The sequence below is a fragment of the Emericellopsis cladophorae genome (genome assembly GCF_022114955.1).
Source record: "Emericellopsis cladophorae strain MUM 19.33 chromosome Unknown NODE_76_length_80834_cov_110_703716, whole genome shotgun sequence".
In the NCBI taxonomy this organism is placed as follows: domain Eukaryota; kingdom Fungi; phylum Ascomycota; class Sordariomycetes; order Hypocreales; family Bionectriaceae; genus Emericellopsis; species Emericellopsis cladophorae.
The window spans coordinates 28,372-51,187 of record NW_026251001.1 but is presented as its reverse complement, the minus strand read 5'-3'; the positions used below and the strand labels follow the sequence as shown (position 1 = coordinate 51,187).

The 22,816-nt window shown below is 51.2% G+C and overlaps 7 protein-coding genes across 7 annotated transcripts; 3 read left to right on the top strand and 4 right to left on the bottom strand.

The window, feature by feature from the left end:
• Positions 1 to 570: 570 nt before the first annotated feature.
• J7T54_004879 (Xaa-Pro aminopeptidase P-like protein) lies at positions 571 to 2,602 on the bottom strand (the record flags this gene model as incomplete). The annotated part of the gene is made up of 5 exons (XM_051509947.1): positions 571 to 996; positions 1,053 to 1,099; positions 1,217 to 1,314; positions 1,367 to 2,468; positions 2,527 to 2,602. The coding sequence occupies 5 exons, from the start codon at positions 2,600 to 2,602 to the stop codon at positions 571 to 573; spliced, it is 1,749 nt and encodes a 582-aa protein (XP_051359104.1).
• Positions 2,603 to 4,550: 1,948 nt separating this feature from the next.
• J7T54_004878 (Importin beta-like protein) lies at positions 4,551 to 6,987 on the top strand (the record flags this gene model as incomplete). The annotated part of the gene is made up of 5 exons (XM_051509945.1): positions 4,551 to 4,632; positions 4,693 to 6,048; positions 6,108 to 6,292; positions 6,349 to 6,629; positions 6,921 to 6,987. 5 exons carry the CDS (start codon positions 4,551 to 4,553, stop codon positions 6,985 to 6,987), a joined length of 1,971 nt encoding a protein of 656 aa, XP_051359103.1.
• A 3,381-nt stretch (positions 6,988 to 10,368) lies between these two features.
• J7T54_004877 (Fcf2 pre-rRNA processing) lies at positions 10,369 to 11,140 on the bottom strand (the record flags this gene model as incomplete). Its single annotated transcript, XM_051509944.1, has 2 exons — positions 10,369 to 10,728; positions 10,931 to 11,140. The coding sequence occupies 2 exons, from the start codon at positions 11,138 to 11,140 to the stop codon at positions 10,369 to 10,371; spliced, it is 570 nt and encodes a 189-aa protein (XP_051359102.1).
• Positions 11,141 to 11,557: 417 nt separating this feature from the next.
• J7T54_004876 (Transcriptional activator-like protein) lies at positions 11,558 to 12,507 on the top strand (the record flags this gene model as incomplete). Its single annotated transcript, XM_051509943.1, has 3 exons — positions 11,558 to 11,575; positions 11,772 to 12,425; positions 12,478 to 12,507. 3 exons carry the CDS (start codon positions 11,558 to 11,560, stop codon positions 12,505 to 12,507), a joined length of 702 nt encoding a protein of 233 aa, XP_051359101.1.
• Positions 12,508 to 12,642: 135 nt separating this feature from the next.
• On the bottom strand, positions 12,643 to 14,715 carry J7T54_004875 (exocyst complex component 6; the record flags this gene model as incomplete). Its single annotated transcript, XM_051509942.1, has 8 exons — positions 12,643 to 12,750; positions 13,106 to 13,262; positions 13,316 to 13,608; positions 13,658 to 13,736; positions 13,843 to 13,952; positions 14,006 to 14,107; positions 14,159 to 14,290; positions 14,341 to 14,715. 8 exons carry the CDS (start codon positions 14,713 to 14,715, stop codon positions 12,643 to 12,645), a joined length of 1,356 nt encoding a protein of 451 aa, XP_051359100.1.
• Positions 14,716 to 18,551: 3,836 nt separating this feature from the next.
• Positions 18,552 to 19,648, top strand: J7T54_004874 (uncharacterized protein; the record flags this gene model as incomplete). The annotated part of the gene is made up of 9 exons (XM_051509941.1): positions 18,552 to 18,599; positions 18,669 to 18,790; positions 18,846 to 18,876; positions 18,926 to 18,943; positions 19,008 to 19,029; positions 19,086 to 19,129; positions 19,204 to 19,254; positions 19,311 to 19,425; positions 19,479 to 19,648. 9 exons carry the CDS (start codon positions 18,552 to 18,554, stop codon positions 19,646 to 19,648), a joined length of 621 nt encoding a protein of 206 aa, XP_051359099.1.
• A 245-nt stretch (positions 19,649 to 19,893) lies between these two features.
• On the bottom strand, positions 19,894 to 22,512 carry J7T54_004873 (uncharacterized protein; the record flags this gene model as incomplete). Its single annotated transcript, XM_051509940.1, has 1 exon — positions 19,894 to 22,512. The coding sequence occupies one exon, from the start codon at positions 22,510 to 22,512 to the stop codon at positions 19,894 to 19,896; it is 2,619 nt and encodes an 872-aa protein (XP_051359098.1).
• Between the last annotated feature and the right edge of the window lie 304 nt (positions 22,513 to 22,816).

Genomic DNA, 22,816 nt, shown 5'->3' with positions numbered 1-22,816 from the left:
GGCTGTTCGCAACTGGGTTTGGTCCTGGCATCTGCATTGGTGCTGCATGGCATATGAGACCAGGCACAACGCCTGCGCGCCTTGATGCAATAACGCGCCGGTCGCCAGTGCCTACGACTGAAAGTAAACCGCCAATGTCGTCCAAGGTGCTCCAGCAGTGCTCCAGTGGTAGCCTCGCCGGTTAGTCTGAACGGCTTTCGGGCCAATCTCCAGGTCCAAAGTTGTAACTCACCTCGTCAGGTCTCTGTACAGGTGCGCTAGTCGCACTGTTCTCCCGCACTCTGGTGTTTCTTGGAAGCACTCTAGCGCTCGTGGTCTACGTATTTCCCAACCATGCTGCCTCTACAAGTGTACATCATTTAACTTACGATTGCTAGATCGCATCACGCTACGGTGTGGATCTCACTCAGACGTTGGGGATAAAGAAACTGGCTTCGCAACCGGCGTGGATGCAACGGGTTCAAGAGAGTCCGTACTTTGCCGGCTCCTTTATTGTGACTTTCACTCTAGCCGCGTTTGTCCGACTTTAGTAGCAAACGTACCTAAGCAAGTGTTCTTGAGAGCTATCCGTCAGATTGGCTGGGTTTCCCGAGTCAACCATGCCATTGTGAGGGGGTCATTAGTGAAAAACCCCTTGGTCTTGTCCATGATCTCAGCGTTATATGTGTTGATCCATTTGATTTCGCCTTCTGTCAGCAGGCTCGAGTCGATTAGATTTTGACAGTAGGGCACCATGGTGACATGTTCAAATCCAAGGAACGGCTTGTCTCCAAAGCAGTACTTGGTATTGGTTTCCATGACCATGACGATGTTCTCGATGCGGATGCCAAACTCGTTTTCGACGTAGAAGCCCGGCTCATTTGAAATGACATTGCCAGCAGAGAGCGCCACTTCGGCGTGTTGCGCCCTGGTCCCAACGCCGATGGGACCTTCGTGCACGTTGAGGTAGGAGCCCACGCCGTGACCGGTTCCGTGACGGTAATCGAGCCCGTATTGCTGCCAGTGTCAGCGGAGAAACCAGGTATTTGTGTTTAGGCATCATTGGGACTCACCCAGAGATACTGACGGGCCAGAGAGTCTAACGCGTATCCTGTCGTTCCTTTGGGGAAAACAGCCATATCAAGCGCTATGTTCCCTTTCAGAACGAGTGTGTATGCCTCTCTTTCGGCATCAGTAGGCTTGCCAAAATGCAAGGTACGTGTGACATCAGTTGTACCGTCACGGAACTGAGCACCCGAATCGCAGAGGTAAATTTTGTCTGGATCGATCACAGAACAGTTGCCTCGCACGGGCTTGTAGTGGATGATAGCAGCACTAGGTATCCAGGTTAGCTCGACGCATTGGTATGGAAGAGATAAGGACTGACTTTGGCCCTGTTGACGAGATAGTTGGGAAGGACAAGCCGACGAAGTTATCGTGTTTCGACCGCAACTCGATCAATTTGTCGTCGGCCTCGACCTCATCCAAGGTCGCCTTTTTGGCTACCAACTGGTCTTCCAACCATGCGAAGTATTCAATGAGAGCTGCGCCGTCACGAATGTGGCACGCACGCATGCCTTGCAGCTCTGTTGGGTTCTTGATAGCTTTAGCATCACCGACGGGGCTGCGAACTTCGTCCACCATATCGTCTCCCCCCAATGCCCGATGAAGTGCCCAGGAACCTTTGTTGGAGAGCAACAAGCGGTGTGGTGAACCAGTGCCCTTATCCCCTATAGGCTGTTGAGCTTGGGCGGCCGTAGCCGACAGTCTTCGGGCATCGTCAAGTATGGCGCTGTATGGCCGCAAGTGGATTTCGTTCTCGGTAAGGTGCTTCTTGCAAGTGTGGTCCAGTTTGGCGTCATCGATGTACAAGGTAGTGGAATCAGGTGTGACGATGGCGAACGAGAAGAAGACCGGATTGTAGGGAATGTCGCTGCCCCGCATGTTGAGGAGCCAGGCGATCTCATCGAGCATGGAGATGACAAAGCCAATTGCCTGCCTCTTGCCTAATTCGAGTCGCAGGTCATGGAGTTTGGCTTGGACAGTTTTGCCAGCAAGATCATCGGGTAAGACAATGATGGGCTCTTGGGGTCTTGGTGGCTGATCTGTGCCCCATACAAGATCAACTAGATTCTCCTCAAGTGGTACCAGGTCTGCGCCTCCCCGCTTGTGAATCTTCTCTTGCAATTTCTTGGCCATGGACGAAGCAATTAACGAGGCATCCACCCCGACATTTTTGCCGCCACTCGAGTGCTCTGCGGACCAGTCTTGCCAGGTCGGGGCTTCTGGCAGGGCCGAATTGAGCAAGGTCCAGTTATCATCCAGCTGCTTCGTCGCCTGTATAATGTATCGGCCATCTGTGGACAGTACTGCTGTGTCCGGAGTGATGATGGCTACACCGGCTGAACCTGTGAAACCCGAAATATAAGGCCGTCGCGCGTCCGAATCTGCAATGTATTCGGAGGCATGATTGTCCTCTGAAGGCACGACTGGTGGAAGCTAAGGTGAGCATAAAGTGCTCAAGGTCAAATAGATGTGGTCTCTTACTGTAAATCTCGACATTGCGTTCTTTCATCAGTTCACGTAGCTTGGCCAGACGGGCCGTAGTATTGACCTTCTCCATCGTTTTGAAGGTACGTGTAGATCGTCGACAAAGGATTGGTGAAGCTGGCGTTTTCCAGTAGACTCTAGCCGTGAAACGCCAATTATTGGGCCGCACGAACATCGACTTTGCGAACCAAGTGGAGGGGACGTCCGGCCCAGTTGATGTCCTTTGTGGGGGGATAGTGCGACGCAATCAAATCACAAGACCTGGAAGCTCAAGAGACAGTAGTCAAGGGCTTATGCTGCATTCACAAATCCTGAACGCTGAAGCTCGATATTTCCTGAGGCTCTTGCTCCGGTTTGTTCACTACCAGTGAGGATTGGCTGGGCAGGACGGCGAGGTTATGACGGAACTGGGTGAAGTTGAGCGGGGTATTACATAACGGGTCTGTTTGGTTCCCATATATCCGTAGTAAGGTAGGTAAGATAGGTGCCTGTCAAGGCAAGGTACGCAGAAATTGCGCCACGCACCAGCCATAAGAATGGCGTTTTTGAGAACCCCAGTCCCTAACTTCCTTAACTTAACTCAGTACCTTTACCTAAAGGCTACAGATATTGCCTTACGCGACGGCATTCTCGATTTGAATTCTCCTTGAGCCCACCGCCGGCCGCAACATGAACCGCACGTAGAGACAGCATACCACCTTCCATACCTAGGCTTCACTCTCCGGTTGCACTTGTTGTTCTCACACACTAGTACCATAGCAAGCAGTGCCTATCCGACAAGACTTTACACGCCAAGCGGCAAGCACACAAGTGTCATGGAAGGCGGTCGCTATGAACCAGAGCTGACCACCGAGCATATTGAGGCCGTACGTGAAGCCTGCCTTTCATACATTGCATTGTCCTTCATCACACTAAACAAGGCTGATAGCTCATACACACTCTCTATCGACCGAATCCGCCAGATGTGATAGCGGCAACACAGAGAAAATTGACAGAGATACAATGCTCTTCCCATTCATGGGCAATTGCTCGTGATCTTCTCACACGGCCGGACGAAAAAGTCAGGTTTCACGGGGCCCTGATCATCATTGTCAAACTGAACACGGAAAGGTATGATGTGCATCAAAGTGTAGCCCAGAACCTGTCGCAACAAGTTAGACTAATCCAAATACACAGCTCAAAATTAGGCGATCACGATGCGAGCGAGCTTCTGACAGGTCTGTTGGGTTGGTACATGGCCTCCGTAGCCCACGGCGGCTCTGTACTCGTGTCACGAAAGCTGTCATCCGCACTAGCTACCTACTTGATACACTTTCCACACCTTTGGAGGCGATTTGTGCCACATCTTGTGCAGTGTATGGCCGCGGGCCAATTGGTCGATCCAGAGGTCTTCCCGTCAGGGTTCCCCGAGCATCTAGAGTGTCTGGATCCCGTCCGAAGTCGAGCGGTCCTCTGGGTCATCAGCAACGTCGTGGATGATGCGGCTAAGGTTGATTTTCACTCGGCGCATAAGTAAGAAGACTCCCGAATCACAAGAGCTCCTACTGATTCTTGCTCCAGCAGCGAACTGTATGAAACGTTGCGTCTCAATGTCGCTGAATCTACTGCTGTTATTTGGAAGAGCTTGGAATATGTTAAACCTGATCCAAAAGCCGATGAGGAAGCCATCAGATGTCTCCAAGTGAGTCGTTCAGCTTAGTGTTCCTCGCCCCGTTGTGGTGACTAACCTCTCTTCATAGTCTTGGGTGTGGTTCTCGCAGAAACTAGCTGCGAGAGACTCACTCTTCATAGATTCGCTTCGGCCTCTCATTGCTGCAGTAATAGCTGGATTATCGACTAACGATGTGTTTCAACCAGCAGTGGAACTTCTCACCGACATTTTATCCAATTTTCCATCGCTTCTGACCAGCGAACACTACACCTTGCTCGCCGACACTCTCGAAAAAGCGTGGTGTCGGAATTATTATCGGAGACTCCAACAGGGTGACTTTGAATTTGATGCAGTACAATTCGGTCAGCTCATGCTCGCATATGGTGAGGCTCGGGTCGAAATCCTGATGCGAAGCGAGAGCCACCAGGATCAAGCCCTGCTCGGTAAACTTTGTGGGCTACTGTCCTTGGATGGTCACCCTGTTGTTGAAGACAGAATCTTCGTTCCTGCAGTGGAATTCTGGTCGACATACATCGAGACATTGACGGACGAGGTTTTCTCTAACGCGGAAGGCGCCATTCCTTGGGCATCGACTGCCACGTCTTTCGTGCTGGAAGCTGTTTCAAACGCGTGGCAGCGGATCATATATCCTGATGCCACTGAGCTGAGCCAATGGGACAACAGCGACCGCATTGGGTTCATAGACGTTCGAAAGGATGTTGCTGATCTCCTACAATCTACCTACGCCCTGACTGGGTCGCGATTGTTGGTCACCTTTGCTGACCTTCTCATTTCTGCGGTCTCGGCTGAGGACTGGGCACGTTTGGAGGCTGCAGCATTCTGTCTCGGATCCCTAGCGGATTGTGCTAAGGAAGAACTGCAAAGTGACGAAGCTCTGAGTTCTGTCTTCTCCTCACCATTGTTCAACACGCTTCGTGGCGGCCACGCCCTACTGCCCCCGCGTGTTCGTCAAACATGTGTTGGCCTGATTGAGAAGTATACCGAGTTCTTCGAGCGCCACACCGAACTTCTACCGCCAGCATTGAACCTTTTATTTAGCTTGGTCGGCGATACGATGCTTTCGCAGCCCGTTTCAAGGTCTATACTTCGGCTCTGCTCGTCGTGCCGACATCATCTTCACTCCGAGACGGGTGCGTTCCTTGAAGAATATCAGCGCATGAACGCAAGCCAGACAATGGAGTGCGAGGTTGCAGAGAAGGTTCTCGGGGGCATCGCGTCCGTTGCCCAAGCCTTGGAAATCGAGTCTGAACGCCTTCAAGCTCTCCGCAAAATCGTTGGGTTCGTTGAGATCGACCTACAGACCTGCCAGACGCTGATTGCGTCGTCAAATGCCGCGGGTCGCCTCACCTGTCCGCCAGAGTCCCGATGCCTCGACGAGTCTTGCGGTGAATCTCCAGCTCTGCATATTGGTATCAGAGTTCTCAGGTGTCTCTCTTCTGTGGCCAAGGCTTTCCAGATTCCGGCTGAAATGCCAGTAGAGATCGATGCTCACTCCAGACTTGAGCAGGAGAAGAGTCCTCAACTCGCAAACCTCCAGAGGCACATTTTCGACATAATCGTTCAGCCGCAAAGGGCTTTCCCGCTGAGTGTTGAGGTTGTTGACAACATCTGCAGCATTCTTCGAAGTGGTTTCTCGGAAACCGAGCACGGCCCCTTTGTCTTCCCACCAAGACAAATTGCAGAATACCTGTTTTCGCACACTACACACTCGCCCCGAATAGGCGCGCTTGTCAAGACGGCTTGCTCTTTTACGAGTTCTTTGAAGCAGTATGGCGAAGGCTCTATGCGAGACAATTTGCTCGCGGATTTGTTCACCTGGGCCATCGGGCTGCTCCGTGGCCTGCCAGGTACGACCCATGTGCAGGACGACACTTGGGTGAGTGCCCCTTACTGACATGCGTTGCAGGTCCAGAAACCGACCCGGAATTATCGCACAATGCAATCGACTTTATCACGCGGGTGTTGAGCGAAGCCCCTCAAGTCTTACTCGACGCTCATCCGCTTGATCCGTCTGAGTTCTTCTTCCTCTTCACTCTGCAGGCTCTAGATGGGAAAGAACCACTTCCGAAGATGGCATCGGCCGGATTTTGGGTACGTCGATCGTTGTCTGGCCGGGGTATTTGTCGACTGACCAATGCTCCTTGAAGGCACATTTCCTGCAGCTAGCGGGCAACCCTCCCCCAGTTCAGCACCGGGTCATCGAACTAATGAAAACACTTGGTCCACTGGTCAGCGAGAGTTTGATGAGGAACTTTGGCGGCAACGCTTCGCGGAGCGAGCTAGACAAGCTAAGCGAGCCGCTCAAGAAGCTCATTACTTGGTATCCGGCCGCGCCAGGCTGGCTCGAGTCAGCCCTGGAGCAGGTGTCCTTCCCCGGCTCTCGGCTCAATCCACGTGAGAAAACCATATTTGTCAAGAAACTCGTGAGGTAAGAACGCCCCCCACTCATTGTGGTATTATACATGTCTAATCAAACATCCCAGCCTACGCGGCTCTCGGACGACGACGCAAGTTGCCCGTGATTTCTGGCTCGCAGCCCGAGGGTCCAGCTTTGCGTATGCCTCTTAATCTACTTTCATCGCTTCCGTTCGGGAATCTGGAACTATCCCGCGCCATGCCTGCTTTCGCACAATTCTCTGGCAGCAGAGTCTCGGTGCGTCGACTTAGGATTCACCAGCAAGACCTATGGCTTCCCTGACCTTGCTCATCGTTTCCGCAGCACTCCGCCTGGCTTTAACTGCTCCATCAGCTTCTACCTTATCCAGAAAATCACGGCGCGAGCCTAGCAATTCCTGATATCGCTGGCGAAAGCCAGCCAGCCCAGTTATGACAACATCTGAAACCATGTTCTTCAGCTGTCTGGCAGAAAGGTCGGAGTAGTCTGAGGCGAGCTCGGATGAAGACCTCGTTCTGATGTCGAAGATAGACAATATGTCCAGGAGGTTAGAGATCCCTGGTCTGTTGGCAGGATCGTACGCAATTCCTGCTTGCGAGTCCGTAAGTGCGGAGGCGATCTTGTTACGGATCTGGTCCGGCCCATCGGTCAAGAGGATACGAGATCGCTCAGCCTTGTGCGACTTGGACATTTTCGCGGTCGGGTCAGTGAGGGACATGACACGTGAGATTGGAGCTCGATCGAGTCAGTTTCCAAGACAGTGTAAAGTTAACTCATCTTTTCCACTTACCACAAAGGGTAACTGGCGCCACAAGATGTTTGCCATAGGCATGGTTGAAATTTGTTACGCATTCGCGGGCAAATTCAAGATGTTGTTGTTGGTCTTGCCCAACCGGCACATGTGTTGCTCTGTGGAACCATTAGCCAGGTACTTTCCCACAACACCACAACTCATACCGATGGACCAGTATATCAGCTGCCTGCAGGACGGGGTACGAGAAGAGACCCAGTTTGAGCTGGCCGCCAACTTTCTTTTCCTCGATGCTCGAGGACTCTGCTAGATTGAGCTTCGACTATACACAGCAGCCTTAGTATACTTGCAATGCTGGAGAAGTGGGATAGGAGTTTCGTGGTGTAAGGGGTCGTGGAAGGGCAGATTCATGTTCATCTAGTGTCGGCGAATAGCCAACATCGACATCAAGCAACCATACCTTCCATTGGGTCATGCGTGATAGGTACCCGACAGATGCTGTACAGCTGAGGATCCACATGAGCTCTGCATGTGCAGGTACCTGAATGACCAATTAGTACCATAAAGGTCTGGATTGGACACGTTCAGTGGTCGACTAACAGAGGACTGATAGAAGATAGTGCACCGGTCAGGGTCCAGGCCTAGAGCCAGCAATGACGCCAGTGCCTCTGTTCTCCATTGTTTCAAACTTTCTCGAGGTTGTGCCGTGGTGATGGCATGGAGATCAACAACTGAATAAATGAGACTGGTGGTGACTGGTTCCTCATTTTGCAAAGATACCCACTGGCGCAGGGCTCCCGCGTAATTGCCCAAATGCGGTACGCCAGTTGGTTGGATACCAGAAAATATGACTTTCGAGGCAGCAGCACGGCTTCGTAGTCCTGTCAGGCCCGCCATGGCACCTGGTCAGCTGTCTTGCCTCGCAGACTGGACTCCTCTTCCCTTTGGTTCTAGTGCTGGAAAAGAACAAAACTGGTTGGAAATGGAAGTGAGGGCGCGTCGGGTCGAGTCGCTTGATGTTCCACAATCGCTGGGCCTGAATGACTGCCTCCAGCCGCGATTCGCAAGATGGAGTCCTACTCAGTATGCATCTACCGAGGCGCGCTCGGAGGTAATCTCACGTCCGCAGAAAACAGGAAAACACTTCAGAGACCTCGGGACCCAGTAAAGCTCTTGCGTTCTTGTGTTATAAGGCACATTAAGAATCTGCTGTGAATGGAATTTGGTAGACAGTCCTGAAACCTATAGCTGTCCTCGAACAATCAATCTTACACGTAATTTGGTAGCCCGTTAGTCTTGAACGTCAAGCATTCGGACTGGATCCAAATTCTTGAGGCACTTCAGTACCGACTGGTCAACGAGGCCCGCTTGCCTCCGAAGACAGGCGGTGATTAAGGACCTTGTCCGCTTCCAGTCCCGATTCAATAGGTTTGACCTGCCCGAGGTGAGGCCATGCCGCATTGATGTCAGTCTCGTACTGCGTAGAGTTCTTCTCCATCAACGATTGCCCTCCTAAGTCGCTGAATTCCCACATGTTCGCCTTCATTCCAATACCATAGTACTGGTGTTTCCGCAGATATGCAAGCCATAGCTGAACCGTCTCTGGATTGCCGTCCTTGATTTGTATCAAGCGTCTTAGTGTGATACGTTCAAAGTTCTCTTGCGACTTTTTGAAAATGAAATGACTTCGGGGAACAGTCCACCTCTGGGTAATTCGGGGCAGCGGGACCGGGCCGTATGCTGGCAAGCCAAGGTAATACGCAGCGCGTAAAGCGAAGTCGCAAAAAAATTCGAGAGGTTGTAGGCTGTATGAGCGCAACTGCAAGTCGCAAGAGGGGATACCGTGCTCAGCCTCCCGCTTCAAGGGCTTCAAGTGTAGCGCTTGCACGGATCGTGGATGCCGCAGATTTTCAGATTCGGATGTCGCTTGAGTCGATAGAATTGGCTTGCGGTCAGCCGCTCCTGATCTATACATTGTCAGTATATGTGTAGGAGCCTAGACGCTGTCGCGCAAAATAGCGAGGAATCTGCGCTGCTCTTGAAACACTTACAGTGACGCTTTGGATCGTCTGCTGCCTGCAAGAGCCAGCCTCGGCTGCTGAGAACAATCGGGGTATGCCCTTTGCCGAGCCACAAAGCTCACCTCGCGCAAAGCAGCCCTGCGTGTCAACGAGAGAGGCATTGTGGTGGTGACAACTTTGACGCGAAGGCTTCGCGACAATCTGAAATTCTCCATCTCCGGACAGTCATAGCAACCCTTGGCGCATATCCACAGGACCAATCAAGTAAGCCCGCTTATATGCATACAAATAGCAATGCAGCATGACTGAGGTTGGTAGTACTCAGGAGATGAACCGTTTGAACTCACGCTCCGTATTCGTTTTTGTTGCTAATTAGTACTTAATCACTCAGGAATCTACTGTAGTAAGTATTAGTAAATAAGGCGGCAAACGTGGTGTTGATATTAAGAGAGAACAGTCAAGCATTTTTCAGGCATCATTACAGGACATCAAAGATAAGCACCTCCGTCGTCGATTTGTCTCTACCACTTCAAGCCGACCTACGAATTTCTTCATCTCCGCCAGGTCTGTGATGCTATGGTGCAACAGTATCTCGCAAATTCAGTGAGGTTCACCAACTCAGAATAGAGTCAATGAGTCAGTGAGCTCCAAATTGCACCATAACCCAAGTTTGGCGGAGGACCAAGTGACCCAAATAGCCCACATAAGATACCAAGCCATCCCATGCTGCGCATTGCCAACGGTTGGGGCGCAATTGAACAACATGCGCACCTCTTGTTTGGAGCCAAATCAGACGGCACTGATCAGGCCCCGACGCTAGTGGTTTGGTGTTTGTCAAGTCGCGTCGCCGTACCGTACCTAGTACAGCGTTGCTGAACCTGTCTCATAAGCTCGACGTTATGACGAGCATCGAGTGACTCCAAGCGATGGGTCATAGCCAAACTGACGTGCCCGGGCGTTTCTGTAGAGTCCAGGGATGATCTGCGTGTCGGCAAGTTCTTCATCCCTTGAACTTCTTCCGGTGGGACACGAACTTCCGGTAAGAGCCTTTCTTTCCACTGGTCTTTTCTTGCTGAATATTGGCGTACTTGTGACGCATCTTTGACTCGTCTCGAGAGTCTAGTGCTTCCTGAAGCAAGTTGCGCTTCCGCTCCTTGCGTGTCATTCTTGCGCTGTAGAAGTCCGTCGGTCCAGCAACAATTTCCCCAACTTGAGCGTACTTGGGAATTTCAGGCCGTAAGGCCTTTCTTTGCTGCTTAGGATCCAAGACATTGCGCATACGGAGGATTTGCCAGTCTCTCTTCAGCTCGGAAGTCGCGTCGGCCTTGGGGAGATGGAACCAATTTTTCCCGGCGGTATCCTGGTCTAAATCAGCAAATACTCATGAGGCTTTGTTTCCCATGGCTAGTGTGTGATTGGACAGGTCAGAGTAACTATGAAAAAATAGGGATCATATGGTCCCGGGAACATGTCCAAAACGGAATGTCTCTCGGGTCACAAGGCCGCGAAGCGGTTCCTTCTCATCATGAAGATGCGCATTGCGTCGTCGGGATGGGGCTTACCTCGTTTGGAGTTTTCGTGGGCTGGATCTGGCGCACTGACAAGGCTTCGCGAGGGGCCTCGTGAGGGGTCTGGCTACGACTCAGAACAGATGTCAAGCTCCCGGACAAAGGAAGCTTGTTGTCGGTTTGCTGGCCATCGCTGGTTGTCGAGAACCGTGCCTCAGCTTTACGAAGCAAGCCATCGAGATCGATATCGGCGAGGCTTGTCATGTTCGCGAGGAAACAGTTGAAGGCCAAAAGGTTTCGATGCTCAGGCTGCAAAGACAGTTTTTTTGAGTGTCAGGTGGATACTTTTAGTGTTTGGGGAGATCAGTAGCTTAGTAATCTGTGGTTGTCCCACCCATTTCTCCAGCCACAGTGGCTGCATCCTTCAGTCGGGCCAGCCACAAGCCCAGCCCACATCCACTTGGTGATGTTAGGCTCGGTGTGCTTTTGGTCAGTACCCAATGAACCAATGCCATCCCGATACAGGATCGCGCTTACAACCACGTAATCATCAACACCACAACCATGGATTCTCAGGCAGCGAGCGCTGCGCACACACAGCAGCGGGCTACGGCCCCAGTATATGATACAACTCAAGGTGGTCATTACGGTAGGCTATCATGACCCTTCCGCTCATCGTCAATGAAGGCGAGACTGACGGTGGGTACGCGGAATCTAGGCGCTTGTGCTACGGTCAGTCAAAGTGTCAGGTCTTTTGAAGTGGGAGAGCATGCTGATGGTTCCTATAGCTCGCATCACAAGGTTTTGCTCCAGCGGAGCTGTACACTGGACCGTGGGCGAACGTGCGGTCTTCCACACAGCTGTCACCAGATGAGCCCTGTTAACGCGTTTGCAGGTCCACCAAGGTCTTACAGGACAGTATAAGGACATTCTCACCACATACTGGCAACAAACCATCAGCCATCTGGAGCAAGAGAAGCACGAGTTCAAGATTCACCAGTTGCCTTTGGCTCGTATCAAAAAGGTCATGAAGGCGGATCCAGAGGTCAAGATGATTTCCGCAGAGGCACCAATCTTATTCGCCAAGGGCTGTGACATTTTCATTACTGAGCTAACTATGCGCGCCTGGATACATGCCGAGGAAAACAAGCGACGAACACTGCAAAGGTCTGACATTGCCTCGGCGCTTGCCAAATCTGACATGTTCGATTTCCTGATCGACATAGTTCCAAGGGAAGAGGCGGCGTCCCATGCCAAAAGAGCCAACGCGCAACCTGCAGCTCCTCCGCAAGCAATGGCCACTGCCGGGCAACCTCCGATACCTGGACAGCATGGAACTATGCCACCAGGCCCACCTGGCCATTCCCTCGGACCAGGCGATTACATGGGAACTCACTCGATGGCGCCGGAACAAGAGTATCGCCAGAATGCTGGCATGTACAGTGGCCAGGTGCCACCCGGCCCTGCGCCCTCCTATGGACAGGCACAACCGCAAATGTATGGAGAGATAGAGGGCATGTATCCGTACCCTGGCATGCAGCCTCAACAGGTAAACTCACCGCCACATTGCCGGCTAATGACGGATCCTGACAACTCTCCAGGCCCCCATGTCATCCGAGGACTTCGAATAGGTCACAAGGTTAATGACGTGTGTTGTGGACAAATCGAAAGCAGGTCACTTATTACAGAACACTTGGACGGAGCGGGATGGTCAATGCAATATGATTCACGGAAATGTTCGCAATTACTTCGTCGCTCAGTGAATCTCACTCCTCCTGCGCGAGTTTTTCAACATCTACTTCATCATTCCGAAGCGCGATGAGAAGTTCACAAGTGGCGCGCTCTTCGTAGAATTTTGTGTGACAGGTACGAGCCTATGAAGCATCTTGTCAGTATCCGCGCAGCAGCTGAACAAAGAGAATACGCACTTCTCGAGCAGCAGAGGGCCGTTAATTGCATCTACCCGTCCATATTTCTTGTTCCTTGTCGAAATGTCGAAGAATTCGTCGTGATTTTCGGATTGCAGTAGTGCAACAGTTTGTTGGAGTTCGTCCAAATTTTGGCGAAGCATTTGCCCATTATTGAGACTGTCCACAAATTCCGTCAGGTACAGCACGTCCTGGGCTAAAGCTGCAATGCCATGAGGATTGATATGCTTTACGTCTGGGGACAGCGGAAGAGCCTGTTTGCTTGAGTCAACGCTGCTCACAAATTTAACAACCGCCTTACAAGTATCTTGTCAGCCGCGTGACTCAAAGCATCGAAATAGATCAGCTCCTTGATCTCCGTGGGAAGCCCCAACAATGTCGAGTTCATGATATTGGAAAGGTAGTGTGTCAAGGTATGCATGTAATTACTTGGTTCCGCAACAACAGCACTAGGAGTCCTGAAGATGGAGTGTGAGTTAGCATTCCACAATTCAACCCCTACTTCACTTACCAATCATATTCAGCCGTGTCAACGAGATCGTCGATCTTGGAATTCACGACCTCAAAGATCCTTTTCTCGGCAGTCTTCTTGTTGTTACGAAACTGCGCGGTCGCATTGAGTTTAAGGGGTCCGCCAGCTGAAGTGGAGGACCTCGCTTCAATCAGTAGTTGCTCAAGATCATAGCAAGCCTTCTCAAAGTGTTCCAAATTGATGAGGATTTGAACGATTTGGCCGAGGTAATGCGAGCTCAATCGGTCTACCAATGATTGACAGACCTTTTCGGTCAACAATTCATCGAGTGACTGCCGAAACGTCAATGGGAATCGGTCTTATAAGGGGGGGCCAACGTACTCGCTTCAAGGTCTCGTCAATCACATCGGGATGCTGGAAATGGTCGTCCGAGAAGAAGTAGAATTGGTTGAGGAAATTCCTGATGTCAATGCAGCAAAGCGGGTACATTTGCGAGAAGGGGAGGACGCAAGGAAAGCTGCCCCCGATCAGTGGAAGCACAACACAAGCTCGGTGATAGTACTTACGTCAATTCATCCGTCGACTTGTCCGGTGAGTACCAGCTAACGTTAACAACTTTCTCGTATTCCTCCTTCGTGTTGATAGCCATGGGCATGTAATCATCAGTGAAAACAATCTATGACCGTATCAGTACTGTGGTGACAGTCACCGGCACCCATTGCAACTCACTTCCTGAAAATCGTCGCTAAATCTGCGCTTCAGCAACTCCGCGTATTTGTCGAACAGCTTGAGCAGAAATGCATCCAGAGTAGACACAGAATAGCCCCAGCCCTCGAAGCACGGTCAGCAATGAAAAGATTTCACGCCTGGAACCTGTCTCACCTCCATAGTCTGTATGAACATGATTATGAATGTCTTTATTTTGAGAAGCACTTCGGCATTGTTGACATCGTAAAGCGCTTTCGCAGTAAGGTTCACCGCAGTAGTGCACATAGACTCCCACAACTCCTCAACCTAGAGTGTGTCAATTACAATCACGATGAGTCGGAGTCTTCAATTCTCACCTCCGCCAGAGATCTCAACTGAGGTATGCGAAAAGTCGTCGCTTTCTCGACAATGGCGAAGCCGGCAATGCCTTCGAGAAGGCTGCTGAGCGAGGACTCATCCTCGGCCAGCAAAGTCACAGTGCTCGGCATCAAGAGGTCCTTTTGCTGTCGACGAGTGGCGGAGTACTCAATCCGAAATTTGTCGGGTTGACCGAGGGCTTCATGGATATGTAGAGCTTCAAATAAGGGTGTGAAATCGACTTGGAGCTCTTCGTTGCTCAAGACGTCAAATTCCTCACTTTCATCGCAAACTAACTCGATGGCAGAATTCAGCTTGAATTTCCCCAAGAAAGGATCCTCCTCGATACGTTTCTTCTGTCGAGTCCGGCGCATTTCGGTATGGTAAAAAGCTACTTCGCCGAGGAATTGCGATGTTTCTCGAACATGATATAGCCAAGTGTTCAAGTCATTCATGACTGCTTCTGAAATAGACTTTTGAGATGCTGGTATCGACTTCTGAATGAGACTTGCCAGTCGGTGCTGGGTCGCGTAACGATTTTGTAGGATCGGCACAAGGTGCTCATTCTGCAAGTCTTCGAGGGACTTCAGTGCCAAATAATATTTCCTACGCCTGACAAGATCGTGAGCATGATTGACTGCATGAAGTATTCTCAAAGAGTCGCCCAATGCACTCGAGGCATCGGCAACGTTCTGTCTGATCGCTTTCGTATTGACAAGGGCGCTCTTCTGCTCCGCAAGCTTCTCTGTACTTGCTTGAATGGATTGGTTGAGTTGCAGAATTTCGCCCGTTAGGCTCACTGTTTCTTCTCGCACATGTTGCAGTCGCGTGACAGAGTCCAGAAATTCTTCATGTTTGGTTGATCCAATCCTTTCGATATCGGCTTCGCGGTCATCGGCATAACGACTAAAGCTACTGACCAGCGAGGTCGTACGGTTCGACGTTGTAGCCTCCTTCAGAGTAGGGATCAATTGGTCGAAGAACTCATGGTCGGACGATGACAAAATGACCTGTCCGTGTGGTTGGTGTCAGTTTCAAGTTCTTGAATCAGTATAGTGCAGCGGTATTACTTGCCTGCGACACGGCTGCATGATAGTCATCCACGTTGAACTGGCGTCGCGGCATGGCATTCAGGCGCTCCACGTCCTCAGCATCGGTCGCAAACTGCCCAACGAGTACAATCGACCCGAGAAAGTTCTGGCAGCACGTTTCCAAATTCGATCTGCGACTCGAGAGGCTCGCCAGATGTTATTTGGAGTAGGGATCAGAGCAAAAGATGCGAATATGGCGTGGTATCAGTTGAAGCAGCAGGCACGGATACGCACGCAGCCAGAGCAAGGCAACGTGGTTAGACGCTAAGTCATTCTTGGATCGATGTTTACGGCCTAAATACCCCCCGCTGCATCCCCAGGGTCCTAACAGATGCGCGCCGCGCAAATAGAATTTCTTAGTAAGCGCAGCCCCATAATAACTTTGTGTGCCAACTTGATACGCGTATGCCGCCAAGACTGCCTACGTGTGCAGTATGTGCGGCGATGAGGCTGCCTATGTGCTGCTCATGGGTACGGCGATGAAGCTGCCTACCAATGTGCGGCTATGGCCATGAGGCTGTCTATTACTGTACGCTGCTAATTGATTGGCTTATACATAAATTCATTGGGTTCGCGCTGACTAAGAGATTTTATCAACGTAGTGACTACGGAGTACATCTTTTGGTAGGGTACTTTATCCTGACATTACACTTGTTACTGTACTGTGTACTACTGAATACCGGGATTTTTACGTCAGCTCTGTCCTGTGTTCATTCCTTGACACATGCTGAGTTGTGCATCAGCTGCTCAGTCCCTCTCAGTTGTTGCGACTCTATTACCGCTCATCCTGCTCTGTGAAGGCCTTTCATTCACTAATGTGGGCAAACACGGGTATTGAGTGTTTTGAGCTCACTTTGGAACAAACGCAGACGACTTTTCAGAATCGAGCCCGTAACGTCAGTTAATGTGAACTGGCTTGAAGCTTCGAGTGCAGATGACCGAAACACCATGGGTGGCGAAGTGTCTGTGTTCGCCCGAGTGAAGGCATAATGAAGTACTATGGCAAGGTATCTGCAGTTGCGATCAGATGGAGCTGTCTGCACCTGCAGGCTCGATTCTAGCCCGAGGTACTGAAAGTAGTACTAGGCATGGGGTTGCCCGCTTTCCACCTGAAGTACTTATCTTAAGGCAGTGGCAGCCACCAACGCTCTGTCGTGTTGTGTACCTGGTAAGTATAGTCGTCTTTCCCCATTGCTTCACTTGCAGCTCACCCTAACACTCCCTGGCCTCAGCGGTACCTGTTTGAAGTCCCCCCTCTCTTAGTACGCTTTCGTTTAGTTCCTGGCTTGTGTTATTACAAGGAGATAACTCCACAGCGGACTGAGGCGCTCCTTCCGACTCTGTGCCTCTGGAAGCAAAGGACCAACCATTGATTTTCAAGACGTGCTTGCTTCCTTCCTTTTTAACAAATTCAGCCATTCTCTCCATGCATAAGAGCTTTCTCTCCGGTGTGCAGGTCCGCCTGCGTCTGTGCACACAGAGGCTTTTAGTTTGTTCTGTGAACCGTTTCATCACTTCTCTTCTGAGTGCTTCTCCTCGAGGTATCTTGCACGTACCTGGCAACCCAAAACCCGCAGTCGCCTCTCGTGGATCAATCCCCAATTCACCTCCCAGTCGCGCGACAATATCATTCTACTGAACACCAACAGCTCAAGTTTCGAACATGCCTCCTCCTTCCTTTATTGAATCCACTTCGTCGCCGTCATTTCGCTTGACATCAGAATTTGAACCATACGGAGGCACATTTTCCATGGGATCTGCCACTTCTTCAAACCAAGAGAAGATTGAAGAACATCCTGGATCTGCAACGCCAACATCGGCAACGCAATGCTACGGGGATGCGTATCGAGGAAACATCTCCACGTTGGAGAGAGATCCGTTCACCACTTCTGGCCGCAGCAAGAGGCTCTCCCCCACTGCTTCGGCTTTTGAACCTATCCTGAGAGGCAACAAGAGGGTTCATTACCCCATCGGAAATCCCATTGCCGCTAGACTGAGTACAGATCTCGGCTTGTCCAGGTTCCTGAGCATCTCTCATGCGCAGGGCGTTTCGGTCCCCGACGTCGAAGGCTGGCTTACGGCATGTAGACAAGTTTATCCACACGAGCTCAAGCTAACTATACTCTAGGAGCTTGACCAACACGGCATTGTCAGCTTCAATGAAAAGTACATCGCATCTTCCCCTGGTCACGTGCTTATTCAGTTCGAGGACATTCGCGATGCGTGCTCCGTACATGCCAGTGCCCGTCTGGGTCGTAACAGTTGGACAGTGAGATTCATAAGTCCCGAGAAAATGCCTGGGGTCGGTCAGGTCCAAGTTGCCTAGTTTCAAGTCAATACTAACGAATACACCACAGGACGAATCTCCAGGCCCGAGCCAAGACTTTATGCTTCGTGGACAGGTCGCAATATTAGCGGCTGTGCCTACGAATGCCAATATCCCTCCACAAACCTCTATTGAGATTGTAAAGTCATATTTGCAAGGATATGGGCAGCTATTCGCCTTTGTGCATTTCTCGAGAATTCAAGATGGTTCCTTCCGCGCAGTGGCGGAGTTCTGCAGCGTGACAGCCAGTATTTGTGCTCTTGGCGACCACGGCGGAGTCGCTATCAACGAGGTAAGCACTATCAATTGCTTACACAGCGTGCGAGTGCCGGTGAATAACACGTCCAGGGTATACACATAACAACGACTCCGTATGAGGGATCTAATCTGCCGGCTGGAGGAATGATAGGCATCCTTCACGATGTGCCTGCCAATGCTTCTCCGAGCGGCACTACCATGGCTGACATGCCAATGGACGTTGTTCCTCATGAAACGCACCAAGTACCCGCTACGGACTATCAACACACTGCCGCCATATGTCCACCGTTGTTACAGCCCCAATACTCGCCGTCGATTCTGTACACCCTGGACGGCGTTTCGACCATGGGCCAGAACAGTCCGACTGCGCCTATCACGCCACGATATTCTGTTATTGGCACAATATATCAGACACCCCCTTCACCAGCCCCTACCTCGAACACTCATCATAGTCCGTCGCGCTCGGGCCAGAGGCCTATGCGACCAGACGTTCACAAATACAGCATCCAACGTTTGAGTAGATCACCCCACCGCAATGGAATCGGCCATCATAATCATGTGGAAATACAGCACATTCGGGATGGTATGGATGTTCGCACAACGGTGAGATTGATATAGTACCCCTTTCCTGACAATTACTCAATTTGGCCAGATAATGCTACGAAACATACCCAATAAAGTTGACCAGGCCATGCTGAAGCGGATCGTGGACGAGTCCAGCTGGGGCAAATATGATTTCATGTATTTGCGGATCGATTTCGCCAATGATTGCAAGTATGTGTTGATCAAATAACTTCATACATTAGGGTGGAAACTGACTGTATTTTAGTGTTGGATACGCCTTTGTCAACTTCGTAGATGTGAGTCAGTTCGACTTGCTAACCATGCAAATTGCTGACAACATCGAAGCCTCTTGATATTGTAGATGTGAGTTCGCTATAGCGGACGCCAAGGACTTCTGAGCGTATGCTGACTCAGTCGCAGTTTGTAGATGCCCGTGGAAACCAACGATGGTGAGAATCAGACCGTGGCTGCATCATTGGGTCTTTGGGTATCACTGACTGTCCAGGAATTGTTTCAAAAGTGACAAGGTCGCCGAAGTCTCATATGCCAGTATGTGCCCAACGAATGCCTCAGACCTCAATTAACCCATGGAAGCCATTCAAGGAAAAGACTGTCTTGTTCAGAAGTTCCGCAACAGCTCTGTCATGCTCGAGGCGGCACACTATCGACCGAAGGTGGGAGGCGCCGTGGACGTCCCAAATGGAGCGCAACGAATACTGACCAGCATCAGTTGTACTTCACCTCCAATGGACCTATGCCAGAGCTGGCAGGACGTGAGGAGCCTTTTCCAGAGCCAGACAATCAATCGAAAATGAAACGAAGCTGCGAGAACGCTGAACACGTTGGTAAGGGCCTCGGCTTGTCCGTCGGGACTCGGCTGACCCATCTCCCTTCACAGGTCTATTCACTCCAAACGCTGGGCAGCACTTCCGAGATGAGCAGAGGCGAAGGCGGTCACAATTTGACCGAGGCACCCGTCTTGCTGCCCTCGAGGAGTACGATTACGATACAACCATCCACCATCTCTACCACCCTGAGCATCTCGCTGTCTGCAGGCGTGGCTCTTGAAACCGTAGCTTTCAACTGCATAGTGTTTGTACTTGGAGTTTGAATTCGGGGAATTTCTATCAATCTGCTTCACCGGCTTCATCGGTACTTGCTACGTAGTTGTTTCTACGCGACACCAAGCATTCATTCACCGAATAGCCCGGGACATCTGGCAAGGAACGTTAGTAAAGATATCAATTTTAAATGGTATGGCTCGTTAAATTGCAAGTCCGAAATGACATCAAGTGTGTAGCCCCTGATTCAGTTCAAGTCCACGCTTCGTAATCTGGATCCTCATCGGGTTGGGGGTGTTCGGGCAGGGCTGGCAGGGGCTTCCGGGCTTGTACATGTTGTGCGAGAGTTGAGCGCCTTGAAGTATTGAGGCTGTGTTTATCTGCGGCAATAGAAGTTGAGTTCACCACCTTCAAGCTGCCATCGTCCATATCAAGGTCCATGAGAGGTGGCGGTTTAGGGCCCAGAGCACCGCCGAAGGAGCTAGGATCCGGCACGGTATTCCCTTTATTTGTGTGCAGCTCAATGTGAGAGCCCGAGTCGTTGAGAAGTAGTGTTTCGACGCCTGTCCTGTAAATGTTCGTTTCATCTTCTCCGTCGGAAGCCCCAGGCCGTTGGCCAGACACGGAGTCGACGAAAACGTTCTTCACATCAAGGTCGGCTGCGGAATGTACAGGCACATCCGTATGGGTATCGAGGAGTGGTGCAAGATAAGGGATTGGCACGCCCCTTGAAAAAATCACAAGGAACAAGCAACAAAGCAGTAGGATAGCTTGCGCGATCGCCATCCTCTTCTGGAACACCACCTCGTCTGCGAGTAGGTTCAGACGAGAACTCAGGGCCACCACGTCTCGATCCGCCTGGTCACGCTGCGTTTCGAGAGCAATGACGGTGCTTTGCCAGATCTGATCGTACTGGTCCCTCATTCCTCGGAGTTCTGCCATAACAGTGCCGTTAAGATTATCAAGGAAGGAGGCGACTTTTTTCAGTTGCTTGGATTCGATTTTACTCAGCGAGTCCTGGACATACCGCGAATGGTCTTCGAGATACTGTAACGATAGAGTGAGATTGGCTTCCACGTTATGTAGACGTTTAGTGATGGCGTTGAAAAAGCCCTCCTGCACTGTAGGTGACGCTGTGGCTGCGCTATTCGTGTTCGATGATCGGTGCCTTGTGACCGCCCCTGACGTTGCATTTGTTGACTTTGCCGTCTGAGGTGGCCCGTCCTTAGCGAAGTCTGTTGACCTTGTCGAGGTTGGCTTGGAGCGGGCATCTGCCTGCGCTGACCTATCAGCCTTACCCGGGGCTCGAGCTTCGCCGGGGTCAGCAATTGACGAACTTGTGGACGTTTGGGCTGCATCTTCGTGGACAATCTGCGTCCTAGGAGGCTCTGTAGCAGTTGAAATATGATCGCTGGCATGAAAGTCCTCCTGGCTGGAGAGGGCAGTCTCTCTCTCGCTATGGTAGGAGGTCATGTGCTCGGCCTGACAGGTCCGATCAACCAGAATATTCGTATGGGAAGCTTTAGTGCAGACAGATGAAGCTGGCCTGGGCGTCCACGGTTGATGATCGCTCTCTTCGGCAGGAACAGCATGGGCTTCACCAGCGAGAGCTGAGGAAATGACATCCCCATTGGCTTCAATCTTCTGGCTAGAATCGAGAAGAGGGGCATCCTCTCCAACTTCTCGTGTGTCGTCTTCTCGACCCGTCTCGGTGTCTTTCCAGGAGTCCAGCATACGGGAACCGTGGATTCGTAGCAGTGAGACGGGGCAGTAATACTCATTGCCATAGTGTGAAATAAACTCGATACGCACATACTTCGCCCAGATCTGCGGGTGCTCGACCAAGAACGCTTGTATATCGCGCGAGTTGCGGGCTTCGAACTCCCCAACTGTCCTCCAGCGCTCTATCTTGACTGGATATCGATCGCTCACGCTAACCCGGAATCTCCTGATCATGCTTGAAAAGAACTCGAAGTTGGCGATGACGATGGTGTCTATAAGAATGTCATCGCTGAGCTCAACGATGACAAACTTGTTGTCCACCCCGCATTCCAAGAGCATGTATGTGTCCTTGTTTTCGATCAGGATAGCTTTGGCATTCCTCGTGCTTCGTCCAGTCTTGAGAACCGTCGCGCCTGCGTCAAATGAGGAATATGAGAAACGCTCTTTGCATGTTTTGCCTGCGTCTTTGCTTCGGTGCAGCCAGGTTGGGTCGCCTTCGGAGAGGACTGGATCCTGGTCTTGGGATGCATGACCTCCTGTAGACAAATCGGCACTGTACTGATCCCGCCTTGGTTCATTGATGTACTCTTGGAAATCAAGAGAAATTTCCTCCTCGTCTCCGAGGTCAAATTGGCCCAAATTCGGTGGAACTCGCTTGCCACCCTCTCCTGCTGCAATCTTGCGGTGTCGGAGGGCTTGCGGATCCTGACCAGTGCGTCGCAGCATCATCGCCTTCCAGTCCTCGAAAGACATGAAAGGTGTTTCCTCGGCGGTCGCGGCCTCGCTAGCTTGAGCTTTTGTGGTCTCGCCATCTTGTGGTGCGTTGCCGGCTGGGTGTTTGTCTACGATTTGCTCTTTGTCATTGACCTTGTCACTGTAGCTCCGTGCAATCTGTTGCGACTGCAATGGTGTTGGGCTCACAGCCAAGCCAGTTGCTGAATTGCTGCCCCATGTGCTGGTGAAGCACAGTTGTGGTAGAGTATGGGTGATGTGGTTAATTGTGCGGGCTTCGCATGTTGGGATGTTGTTGGCTAGATCTTCGCCTTCCCTCGACTTGGCTGTGTTGTCCGACTGACCGTGGCACACTGTTATGACCGAAAGGAACAGTACAGTGGTGGTGAAGCAGCGCTGCGTCAGACGTTGACCCATGATGGTGTGTTGTTGTGGCGTTCCAGGTGCAAAAATGCCGACAAAACATTAGGTCGGAGTGTCTCGAGAAGCATTTGACGCGCATAACGTCAACGGTCAATGGAAAATCCCGAAAGATCTTGCTGTTGCGGAGCAGGCACCAAAAGTCAGGCCAACACTGGGAGACAGGTTAAATCTAAAAGTTGCAAGGTTGATGATGATAACTAAATCGACTCAGCAATAGGGTAGGCAGGTGAAGTAAGTCGGGCAGAAAGAAACCCTTGGTTGGGTCAGACAGCTTGTCACTCTCACAAAACCAAACAAC